This window comes from Aptenodytes forsteri, unplaced genomic scaffold, assembly GCF_000699145.1.
Source record: "Aptenodytes forsteri isolate BGI_AS27 unplaced genomic scaffold, ASM69914v1 Scaffold323, whole genome shotgun sequence".
NCBI lineage: Eukaryota > Metazoa > Chordata > Aves > Sphenisciformes > Spheniscidae > Aptenodytes > Aptenodytes forsteri.
The window spans coordinates 823,277-834,251 of record NW_008795323.1 but is presented as its reverse complement, the minus strand read 5'-3'; the positions used below and the strand labels follow the sequence as shown (position 1 = coordinate 834,251).

Here is a 10,975-nt window from a genome sequence, read left to right as displayed (position 1 = left end):
TTTTTTTTTTTAGCCTGAAAGTAAACAAAAAACCCAAGTATGCTGTGGTCAGCTGAATGATACCTTTTTCTTTCCATCCTCATTCTTGTTTTTTCTCCCCGCCCCCTTTTTTTTCCTTTGTTTTTTCTTTTTTCTTTTTCTTTTTTTTTTTTTTTTCCATTAACAACTTCTTTGTAGAGTGAGCCAGACCTGGAGAAAGGCCTGGAGATGAGAAAATGGGTCCTGTCAGGAATCCTAGCCAGTGAGGAAACCTACCTGAGCCACTTGGAGGCTCTGCTGCTGGTAAGTGCTGGTGGCAGATACCATTTCAAACACTGGTACTTGAATTTTCACTGCTGCTTCCATCCAAAGTTTCCCAGAACTTCACATACCATGGGTTACAAGTTGCTGGGTGCAAAGGGTACCTGTTACTCCTCTTCTCCAGCAGGTAAAGAGAGGCTTAAAGAAAGGACTGGATATGGCACAACCAGGGAGTTGTTAGTGGGTAGTATCTAGGAGACCTATCTTTCAGTATCCTGTACTAGTTATAAGACACATTGCTGTACAGTTGGACAGAGATTAAGGAAATGGAGTGCAAAGGGATTCTAATCACACCATTATTATCCTGGGAAAATCCACCTACCAGGGCTGGCTGATCCCCATGAGAGAATTTGTTAACGTCTAGCTTTTGGGAGTTGTGTGAATGCAAATATCACTTATTAATAGGATGAAAAACAACTCTCTGGAGGGATGTGTTGTAATGTGGCAAGGGTGAACGTACTTGGTTTGCATGATAAAGATTTCCTTCATTCCTCATTTCAGCCTATGAAGCCTTTGAAAGCAGCTGCCACCACCTCTCAGCCTGTGCTGACTAGTCAGCAGATTGAGACAATATTCTTCAAAGTGCCTGAGCTCTACGAGATCCACAAAGAATTCTATGATGGGCTTTTTCCCCGAGTGCAGCAGTGGAGTCACCAGCAACGTGTAGGGGACCTCTTCCAAAAGTTGGTGAGTCAGCTACCATCACCAAAGCTTCTGTTACCTCTCATTCATCTCACAGGTACTGGTACTATTCCCTTTGGTGACTATGCATAGACCAAAGGGATGAAAGCCCGTAGCTGGGTTAGATGAGAGGCTTCTAGCTTCGCCTCACTGCAGTGAAGGGCCTACAGCAGAAGTGGCTGTTTCATTGCCTTTAATTAAAGACTCCAGCAAGCTATGCTACTAATACAAATACAATTTCACAGAAATGTTGAATCTCCAGGTGTCTGCAGTGTCGTCAAACCATTTGCTTTAGAGGAAGATGGGAGAATGGCAGTATTAAAAAGGGTACTTTTTAACACTGACAGCTAAGTGTTTCTCATTATTGCCAAGCTCCCTCACACATACTTCCTTCTCTCTGTGGTGCTTTGCTCTATCTTGTGCTGATTTTCTCTGTTTCATGGTTATCACCTTTGGCTTTGCTTTTCTGCCACCATCCTGGCCTTGATATTCCCCTTGCTGCTGTGCTGATGCAGTCAACCTGCTGCTGAGAATCTCCAGGCAACCTCAACAAAATTCTCTGAGTGCAGAACAGGACAGAGACATACACAGCATATTCCTGGGGCTGAGTTAAAATTGCTGAGTTTCTGAGCCAGATGACAAATTGTTTGCATTCTAGGAGATTCCTTTGGCCCCTTTAGCCTCTCCCCTAGCATGTGCAGAGAGCAAAGGATTAAAGGAGCTGTTTTTTCCTTTTTAGAAAAGAAAAGAATCTCTGCATTCCTGAGGTGCCTCTGATTCTCAGGGTAGGAGTGACATTCCACTGAGGGGTTTATTGGATGGGGAGTGTGCTTTACCAGGGTCACTCAATTGTTAGCAGCTGTGTAGCCCAGCACCAGCCCCATCCCCCTGTGGAGCAGGGGGGAGATGGGCCTGGAAGATGATGTTTTCCATGCACACCAGCAGCTCAAGATCAAAATATGGGAATCTGCTTTTCACTGCCAGCATGTTTTAGCCAGGAGGGGTCAAGTTGGTGCCTTGGTGAGTAGTTCATGGTATGCAATTTCAGCAACTGGTTTAAGAAGACAAAACCACCTGCTGCTGGTTGCTGAAGCAAAGATACAGAAGGCTGCTGAAAGTGGAAGCCTCACAAACTGTATTGAAAGTGTAGTGCAGCAATGGAGATAGCACTAACTGAAGAAGACCTGAATATGTTCTTTACCGCTGCTGGCTGTCAAGCAAGCTTTGACTCACCATACAGCTCTTAGGCCTTTGTTTAAGACCATTTCGTGCTGATGGTGATCACAGGTCTGGGATTTAAGCCCTTCTGGCACTCTATTTTTATGTTCCCCTGATTTTTGTGCATTTGTAACAGAATTGTTGATTTTGTTGTATTAGTATTGGAAGCAAAGGAGCAAATTGCCCTAGTGCAGGAAGCTTTGAACTAGCGTAGCAGTTTCAATTTCTGGTGGTTTGGTACAGTATCGGTGGGAATTGTGAACTCTTTGCTGGATGCTAATAATTCTTGGCAGGCAGTGGGAAGCAGCGAGATGGGAGAGATGGCAAGAACATCAGGCATTACAGGATGTACCTCAAATCTTTTGGAGCAGACTGTTTACTTGTGGTCATGTCATGCAATCTGATGATAAACACTGGAATCCTTGTTGTTATCCTGAGGTCCCTGGGGACATTAATTTTCTTTAATATCACACAAAACAAAGCACCGTAGATTGAAGTTATAGATAGTGCATGCAAGGAGTTTTAGAATTTCATGTGGTCTGGCACAAAGTATGATCCATTTGCAACATCAGGGACTGTTATTCCACCTTTTTCCTGTTGAAACTAAGGAAAAGAAAAAAAAGACGCTAGGCATGTGAGAGTGAAATATGCTTCTAATTTTTGGGGAATATTTTGTACGTATTTTTTATAACTAGAAAGGAAACACTTTAGAACTGTTTTTAGAAATAAAGAAATATTTAGCAAATATTATCACTGATAGTTTTCAGGAATGGAAAAAAATTTAACCAAAAGCCAATTATTTCTACCAAAGCTTGTTTAATTTTCAGTGTGTTCTTTTTAACTGAGAGAGAGAAATCTTAAACCAGTATGAAAACTGTGTGTGAGCTTTAGAACCTCAGTTTTTAATGAAAAAGATGTTTTCACGACAGCACGTTTAGAGGAGGAAAACAAAAGCTTTAGAAAGACTCTTCAGGAGTAGCAGGAAACGAAAGAGCCACACAGGAATGGAGAAGCTTTAAAGCTCTGCCATGTTAGCTGGCAGAGCTAACAGACCATCCAAACCTGAATGTCAGAATTACTGATCATTTGCAGGGCTTCTGACAGCAGCTTCTCCACAGAATTGTGTCCCAGTGGCAAATACAGATTTTATTCTCCACACTGCTGAGGCCAGGTCATCCCTGGCATAAGTGAGTGCAGTTTCTTTCAGCTTCAGTCATAACCGTGTTATTTTGTATGAGGGTTGAGATTGGTTCCTAATATTTCAGTAAAATGTGCCCTAGGAAATAGCTCGCTGTTTCTTAGCCTCTGCTAGCTAAAGAGATTTGTGCAGGGAACATTCTCCTGAGAGTGGCTTTTTCTCTTCCATCATCTCTTGCACAAAGCTTCATAGAGAATGGGGAACACAGTGATTTATGAGAGAGCAGGAGAGGAAAAGAGCACTGTCTGTGGGAAAGTGAACTGCTCTGCCTGTTGCATGTCCTGGGCAGAAGTGTCAGGGAAGTTGCAGAAATAATAAGGTAAGTGCAAGGTCTTCTGGTAACAAACTTCTCTTTAATGGAGCCCTTTACAGCACTCCACCTGTTTGCTCACTACTGACCATGCACTTGCAGGCATGTTCAAGCTGCTGAGGTGTTTACAGCACAGCCTGTGCAGCTCTGCAACACAAAACCAGCTCTGCAATCCAGACAGGCTTGGAAGCTACCCAGGGATTTCCCAAGCTAGATCTTATGTTCTCTGGCATGAACATGGCTGCAATTCCTAAGTCAGCAAACGGGATCAGTGCTAAGACTCAGTGGTAATTATGGCTTATTACTGCATTCTCAGGCCTGCTCCATCTTCTGGACCAATTGCATATTGCTGCTGCTGGAAAAACTGCCATTTTCTGTCACCTAAGTGCTGCAGTCACTGCCTTCCAAATGGATTATGCTCTGGATCTCTCTTCTGTATTTTCAGCACTCTGCTGCCCTTATAACGATGTTCACTAATGCAGATAGGGGTTAATATCTGGGTTTGATTTAGTGTGTCCATCATGCAAAAGCCAACAAGTAGCTTACTGGGGTCACATTTGTGCTGTTGGGCTGAGTCATTCCTGTCTGATTCATATTTTGTGGCAAATAGCCAGCAGCTCCAGTTACATCAATGAGCCAAAATATTAATAGATAATAATCTGGCAGTTGAGAAGGGAAAAATAGATGGCAGTAATAAGGATGTGTCGTTCTCGCAGGCTTCCACATCCTTCACAAACGAATTTGTTCGGCATAGATGGAACTGGGTGCATGGGAGCACCTGTGCTGGTTAAGCAAAGCTGACAGTCAGAGATGTCTTTCTGGACCTGCTCAGCATTCCCTGCAATTCTTTGGCATGAAGGAACGTGACCTGATCATTAGGTGCTGAGGCTGGCCATCCCCAACTGTCTTCATCCCCAGCATTTATTTTATTTTGTTTTGCTTCCTGCAGGCCAGCCAGCTGGGAGTGTACCGGGCCTTTGTGGATAACTATGAAGTTGCTATGGAGACAGCAGAGAAATGCTGCCAAGCCAATGCTCAATTTGCTGAAATCTCTGAGGTAATGTCATGGTATTCAGACACACAAGCCGTCTGGATCTGACTAATACCCTGCGATGTCACTCCTGTCTATCCTCCAAGTGTCTTTGCAGCCCTGACTTCTGGAGGAGTCGTGAGCTCCCATAGACTCACTGCTTCAGCTCATGTTCTTACAGTGATTTATACTTTGGGCTAATAGAGGTTATCACATAGACAGCCTTTATGCGCTGTCCCCACCCAGGGAATCTTGTAAAAACTGGCATTGCTTTGAACTTCTCAGCTCTGTGCCACCTTCATGCATTTCTAGAAGGGAAAGCTGTATTTGAGTTTCTCAAATATTTCTCTTGCTAATGATGCTGCTGACTGTGGTCACATGGCTTGCATTATGGCTGTCAGTGGAATTGCAGGCTTCACTGGCATGGAGAGGAGGAGAGGGTAGCTCTCTGTTTAAAAAGGCAAGTGTGTCAACCGTAATCTATAATATTATTCATTGGGCTGCTCCGATTTCCTCTCTTTAAGAGGAGTACCTTGTATCAAAGCATTTTGAATACTTTCTCAGGCTTCCCAGGCCACCGGCTTTGCCTGCGGTGCATGGTCTCATTGACTCTTTGTATTGTGGTGATTATATCTTGAAGAACTCAGTTGCCAGGAAAACATGAACTTCATATGTGTGTCCTTAAAAACAAGCAGATAAATAATCAGAGCTTAATAATACTGGGGGCGTTTATTGCTCTGAAAAAACTCTTGAGTACATTCAATATTGTATGTCCCTTTAGATTTTTATGGTAAAGGGGTAAAATAAAACATGTTCCCTTTGTGAAATGAGGGAAGCAAGGCTTGCCTTTTGGGACCTGCTACACTCATCAGAGTGCAAATGTTTTCTATTCTTTCCTTTCCTGAGGATTTCCATCAGGTTCTGGTCCTTTGCCTGACCACTTCTGTGCTCTAGTGGTGTCAACTCATTAGTAAAGTAGCTTCCCCTGTGCTTACTTTTCTTTCAGTACTACAATGCATTTCATAGACTTTCCCATTTATTAATAATGATATGTATAGGTAGTATTACGGTAGTCCCTAGAAGACAGAATAGAGACTAAGGCACCAGGGTCCTGGGCTCTGTGCAAATGTGATCCCTCGGTTTTGCTGTTTTCTGAAGGATAATTCTGAAATCATGCTAGTATCTACTATATTTGGAATGATGGTGATGATACTTTTGCATTTGTGTTCTGGTGAGGATTTCGGAGCTCAGCACGCTAATGCATGTAGCTTCACAGTCCATGTGCAAAGAGTCACAAGCATTGTTCCTTTTCTGCCATGAGACAGCTGACTTGTCCAAGGTCACCCAGCTCTGAGTACAGGTATAAGGAAGTATAACCTGGGGGTACTGAATCCCAATCCTGTACTTTATTTATTGGTGGTGTAGACATGCTGTGACAATGGCTGCATCCTTATGGACATGTCTTTCTCCTGCAGGTGATTTAAAAACTCCACCATCCCTGTCGCTATAGGTGGTTCCCTGCTTTGCTCATCTCTGTTGACATGTACTCCTAAGAAAATCGCTTAATATTTGAGATGTGTGGGTGCCTGTGACATGGAAATGGTGGATTTACCAAGAAGGAAAGCACATTTTTCCTTCACTGACTTGAACTGTGATAGGGCTGTCCTCCATTCACACTTAGGCCCTCCCTTGGAGGAGCAGATAGTCTCTTACATTCCCATGTGATATTTCAAGGTGATTGACCATCTGCTACATGGGTTTTCTTTTTCTTTTAGAATCTAAAGGCTAGAAGCACAAAGGAATCTAAAGATCAGACGACGAAAAATTCCTTGGAAAGTGAGTGATCCATGCAGAGGAGACTGTGGTTTGTCAGGACTGTGTGGAGGCTGTTGCCAAACCTCCACTCTCCCTTTTTCTTTTTAAATGCTGGAAGGTTATGGAGTCTCTGCTGGCTCTACCTGGGAAATCAGTTCCCTTTTGCTAAGTAGCAGAGCTCGTGCATAGTAAGCTGCATGCATGCATGGGGAAGACCCTGCCCAGCTTAAAACCTCATCAGTCCCTTTGGGCAAAACCAGGCCAACCAAAGGACTGCTGTGATTTTAAAAGAACATCTGCTACCCAGTGATAGCAGAAACGCAATCCTAGCAGTTATTGTTATATGGGGTTTGCTCTATGGTAGCATCTAGAGAGCCTGGTCAAGATCAGGTTCCATGGTGCTTGTCTCTGTGCACATAAGTAGAAGACAACCCATGTTATAAGAAGCTTCCATACTCACTAATACAAAAGCCAATCCCCTTCCTGTTTTGGCCTATTATCAGGATTTGGAAGCACTCAACATGTCATGCTGAACTCCAGAAGGAGGGATGCACTGCCAACCTTTCAGGGACCTCCTTGGCAACTTTAAGAGTGCAAGGCCCAATTCTGACCTGTGGGACCAGGCAGGTTGCCAGGGAATTGTCAGAAGTGTGCCATGCTGTGTGCAGTTGTTCTGTACTACCTTGTGTGCTCCTCATCCACTGTCTGGCAGGGCGTGCTCACAGGTGGGCGTCTGTTTGCTGTGGAGCATGTTTATTTCCTCTGTGTGTTCATGTGTGTTTTATTGGCTGTGCAGCACATCAACCTTAGAGAAGGAAATTTTCCAGTAGCTCATTAGTTAATAAACCTGTGCCTGTACAATTCAGTTGCGTTGGACAAGTTGCTCTGTAGTGGCTGTGTTTAGGTACCTTTTCCTTACGTTCCTGCTGCTTTTTTTTCACAGCTCTATTATACAAGCCAGTGGATCGAGTGACTCGCAGCACACTTGTCCTGCATGTAAGTATCTGAAGGGTAGTTTTCGAACTTTAGGCCCCTTTCCTATTTTCTTCGCCCTTCAAATTTTCTATGGAGCTGCAGGACTGCAAAAATAAACCTGTCATGCTGCATAAGAGCCTCTTCCCTTTATACTAAAGGGAGGGAGTCCATAGGTGGACCCTGCTACCTCTTCAGTGGTGTTACCAAGAAGTGCAGAGTATTATCTTCTTCCTCTAGAGATAAAGCCTTGCTCTAATCTGTAAGAAGAAGCTGGAGCATCTTGTCCTACAGCTCTAGTTAGGGGCCTTCAGACCCTTCCACTTTCCAGTGCGGCTCATGGTTCTGTCTTTGTTTGTGTTCCTGGTGTCAGGATTTGCTCAAGCACACTCCAGTGAGCCACCCTGATCATCCACTCCTGCAGGATGCTCTGCGGATCTCGCAGAACTTCCTCTCCAGCATCAACGAGGAGATCACTCCTCGTCGGCAGTCCATGACTGTAAAGAAGGGGGAGGTGAGTCTTCCTGCTTTCGTTATTTTCTCAGTTTCTAAATTCTGGTTGTGCCTTTTCTGGAGAGCGGACTAGGAAGTTATGCTATTAATTCATTTGTTGCTAAGATACAGTTTATGCAGTGTCCTTGTCTCTAAAGGATGTGGTACAGCTCCTCTCTGTTTTCTGTTTGGAAAACAGTTTGGAAACCCAAAGGAAAAGTATGATTAGAGTTTTGTCCTTAGCATTGTTATAATAATTTGTCATACATAATTTCTATGATGCACATTGCTATGCACTAAATGGGTTTGTATTTTACCTGCAAACTGAAACCAAACAGGAAGCCTGGGAGGAGAAAAAGGTGAGAAAACATCAGAAATCATAAAAGATTAGGAAAAACTGTTTTCCAGAATCTTCATTCTCGCCATAAAACTCATTTTTTGCATCCTCATTTCTAAAGAAGAATGTTGTAAATGGGACTAGGAAGCAAAACAAATGGAATGGGTTGGGAAAGCTAAGGGAGGTGATTGACTCCTAAGGGTGTAATATAGCTCTTCTCAGCTCTGCTAGGAGCTGGACTACACCCAGAAAGTTCTAAGATGTGCAGTTCCTTTATCTGCATGCAACGTTGTGCAAGGAGGGCATAAAGCTACTCATCAGTAAAGGCCTGCATGCCTCAATGGGCTTGATTCATCTGCCTCGTAATTTCATTAGAAAGCAATTCAGTCCTTCCTGATGAGGAAAGGCCAGGACTGACAGAAGTATTAGGAGAGAGAAGGATGTAGGAGATTGGACAAAAGAGAGGTGCAGCTCAGATAGTATATGTGTAAGAGGAATTGTGGCAGCATGCCAGAGACACTGGCTGATCAAAAGTGACCCAAATTACCCTGTGCAAAAACATCTCTTACAAAGCCCAGGAGATTGTTAAGATACCATGAACCTTCATGATGTATTCCCAAATCCTGTCAGCTAAACATGCTTGCTTTTAGCTGTTAAACTGATTTTCAGCTGACAGAGATTTGCTAGAAGCTGCAGTACTGGGAATTTGGTGCACTTTGTCCTTCAAGTCTTGCTTATTGTCTCATTTTGTCAACTGAGGAAGTCTGCAGCTGAGAGAAGAAGAGGAGGGGCTGAGCAATTGGAGGCTGAGGTAGAAGCTCAGACATCAGTCACCAGGGCCTCAGCGATAGTAGATGGCCTCATTAAAGTGGATGCTGATTGAGTCGTAGCAGAAATCGCAGACTAGAATGCCCCCTCGCAGGGGAGGGAGCACTTTGTGTTCTTCAGTTGTCTGTCAGCATCTCAATGAGGGATGCAGCCTTTGAAAAGTGTCATGCAGAATCCTAATGAGGTGCCAGAGCCCAGGCAGAGGGGCAGGCTCAGGAGGATCATCCTGATGATCTCTTTTTGGAGTGGTGTATTTGTCAGATCTTAGAAAGCAGGAAGGTGAGGCTTGTCAGGATTGGGCTCAGCAGGCCTGTTCACACTCTTATTGGTCCTGCAGTGACTCCATGTATGATGTGGGGAGGGAAAGAAGGGGACGTGCCCAAGGAGAGGGCTGTAGGTGTGCTGGAGGGGACTGGGAACCCTCTGTGCTCTCCCTCCCTGCACACAGCTTGCACTGAGCCCAGGAAAGAAAAGGACTTGCTTCTGATGCTTCCTAGAGTTTGCCTTCCACTCTGGGAATTTGATGGCGGATACCTTCTTCAGTCATTTGGCAGCAATATCCTACTTTTTTCAAAGCAATAATGCCCCAGTTGACACCACTCTGTGTCTAGAGAGTAGGTATGTTCAGTCTCTGCATAGTAATCCAGAGACACAAATCTGCTTCCAGCTACTCCATGTGAGTTAGTGATGACTGCTCCTTCCTATAAGCTACTCAGCTTGGGGTCATAGCTGGGTTTTGTTTATGCCTGTAAATCTTTCCTCTTCTACTTATCCTTTCCTCCCACTCGCCTTGCTTGTGCTTCCCCTAGGGTGACAGGACAGTGTGCAGTTTGCATCTCCTAATTGACTGCTCTCAATGCATAATGCATTTTTTATTTTAATGAATCACCAACTTGCTTTGATGGCTTTTTTCATTATTTGTCTTCCTCCCATTGAAATTTCCTTGGTGGAAAGGAAGGAGGGAAAACAGCCCTTTCCCCTCATGTATTGCTTAGGTGCTGATCTCCAGTTATCTTTTTTCCCCAGTCCTTGCCTTTTATGTGGAATATTTTTCCCCTTTGAGTGCATTGTGGGGAGGAGTCAAATCTCCTTTGCCAGCCTCTTGCTCTAGCTCTTTTTTTCAGGATTGCTTTGAACTGGGGAAAGCAGCCAGTTGTTAATCTCCCTAGTGACAGGCTGCTAAGGAGAGGAGTACAGGTCAGGAGAGAGTACAGGCTCATCAGCACAGTATTCCTCCCTTTTGAAAAAGGTGATTCCCTGCTCCGGGAGCACCGACTGTCTGACCTGCCTGCTGTCAGGTGTTCTTCCTGCACACCAGCCCCCTGTTCTGCTTGGCTCAGTAGGCTTTTTTCTAATTCTAGACATATGCATATAAACTGAAAGTCTTCTGACGTGTGGACCTGGTTTAATTTGCTGGTCTGAATGAGTATTTCAGGTAGTGCAAGGAGATGGGAACAAAGGGAGTAAAACCATTCACCAGAGGGACAGAAAGGGCTACAACAGGGAAGGCAATATTGGTGGGTTAAGCCTACGAACACATAGTTTGCTCCTTGCTGCCTGCCAGGCTGACTGTAGCTAGTCTTCTCTGCTTTGTGGTTTGAGGGTTGCGTTACGGAGGAGCCAGGAAAGCACCAGACCCAGCCTGGCCACACAGGGGAGCCAGGAGGGCTTATGTGCTGGTTTTGGCTGGGATAGAGTTAATTTTCTTCACAGTAGCTAGTATGGGGCTATGTTTTGGATTTGTGCTGGAAACAGTGTTGATAACACAGGGATGTTTTCGTTACTGCTGAGCAG

The 10,975-nt window shown here is 44.3% G+C and overlaps 1 protein-coding gene across 3 annotated transcripts in view; it reads left to right on the top strand.

Annotated features, from left to right (window-relative positions):
- Positions 1-10,975, top strand: part of BCR (BCR, RhoGEF and GTPase activating protein) — a 104,239-nt gene that overhangs the window by 63,374 nt on the left and 29,890 nt on the right. For all 3 annotated transcript variants that reach the window (XM_019472267.1, XM_009279984.2, XM_009279986.2), the window contains exons 3-8: positions 178-282; positions 802-987; positions 4,657-4,764; positions 6,513-6,573; positions 7,496-7,548; positions 7,898-8,038. In XM_019472267.1, coding sequence (XP_019327812.1) covers positions 178-282; positions 802-987; positions 4,657-4,764; positions 6,513-6,573; positions 7,496-7,548; positions 7,898-8,038 — 654 coding nt within the window. The remainder of the gene's footprint in view (positions 1-177; positions 283-801; positions 988-4,656; positions 4,765-6,512; positions 6,574-7,495; positions 7,549-7,897; positions 8,039-10,975) is intronic.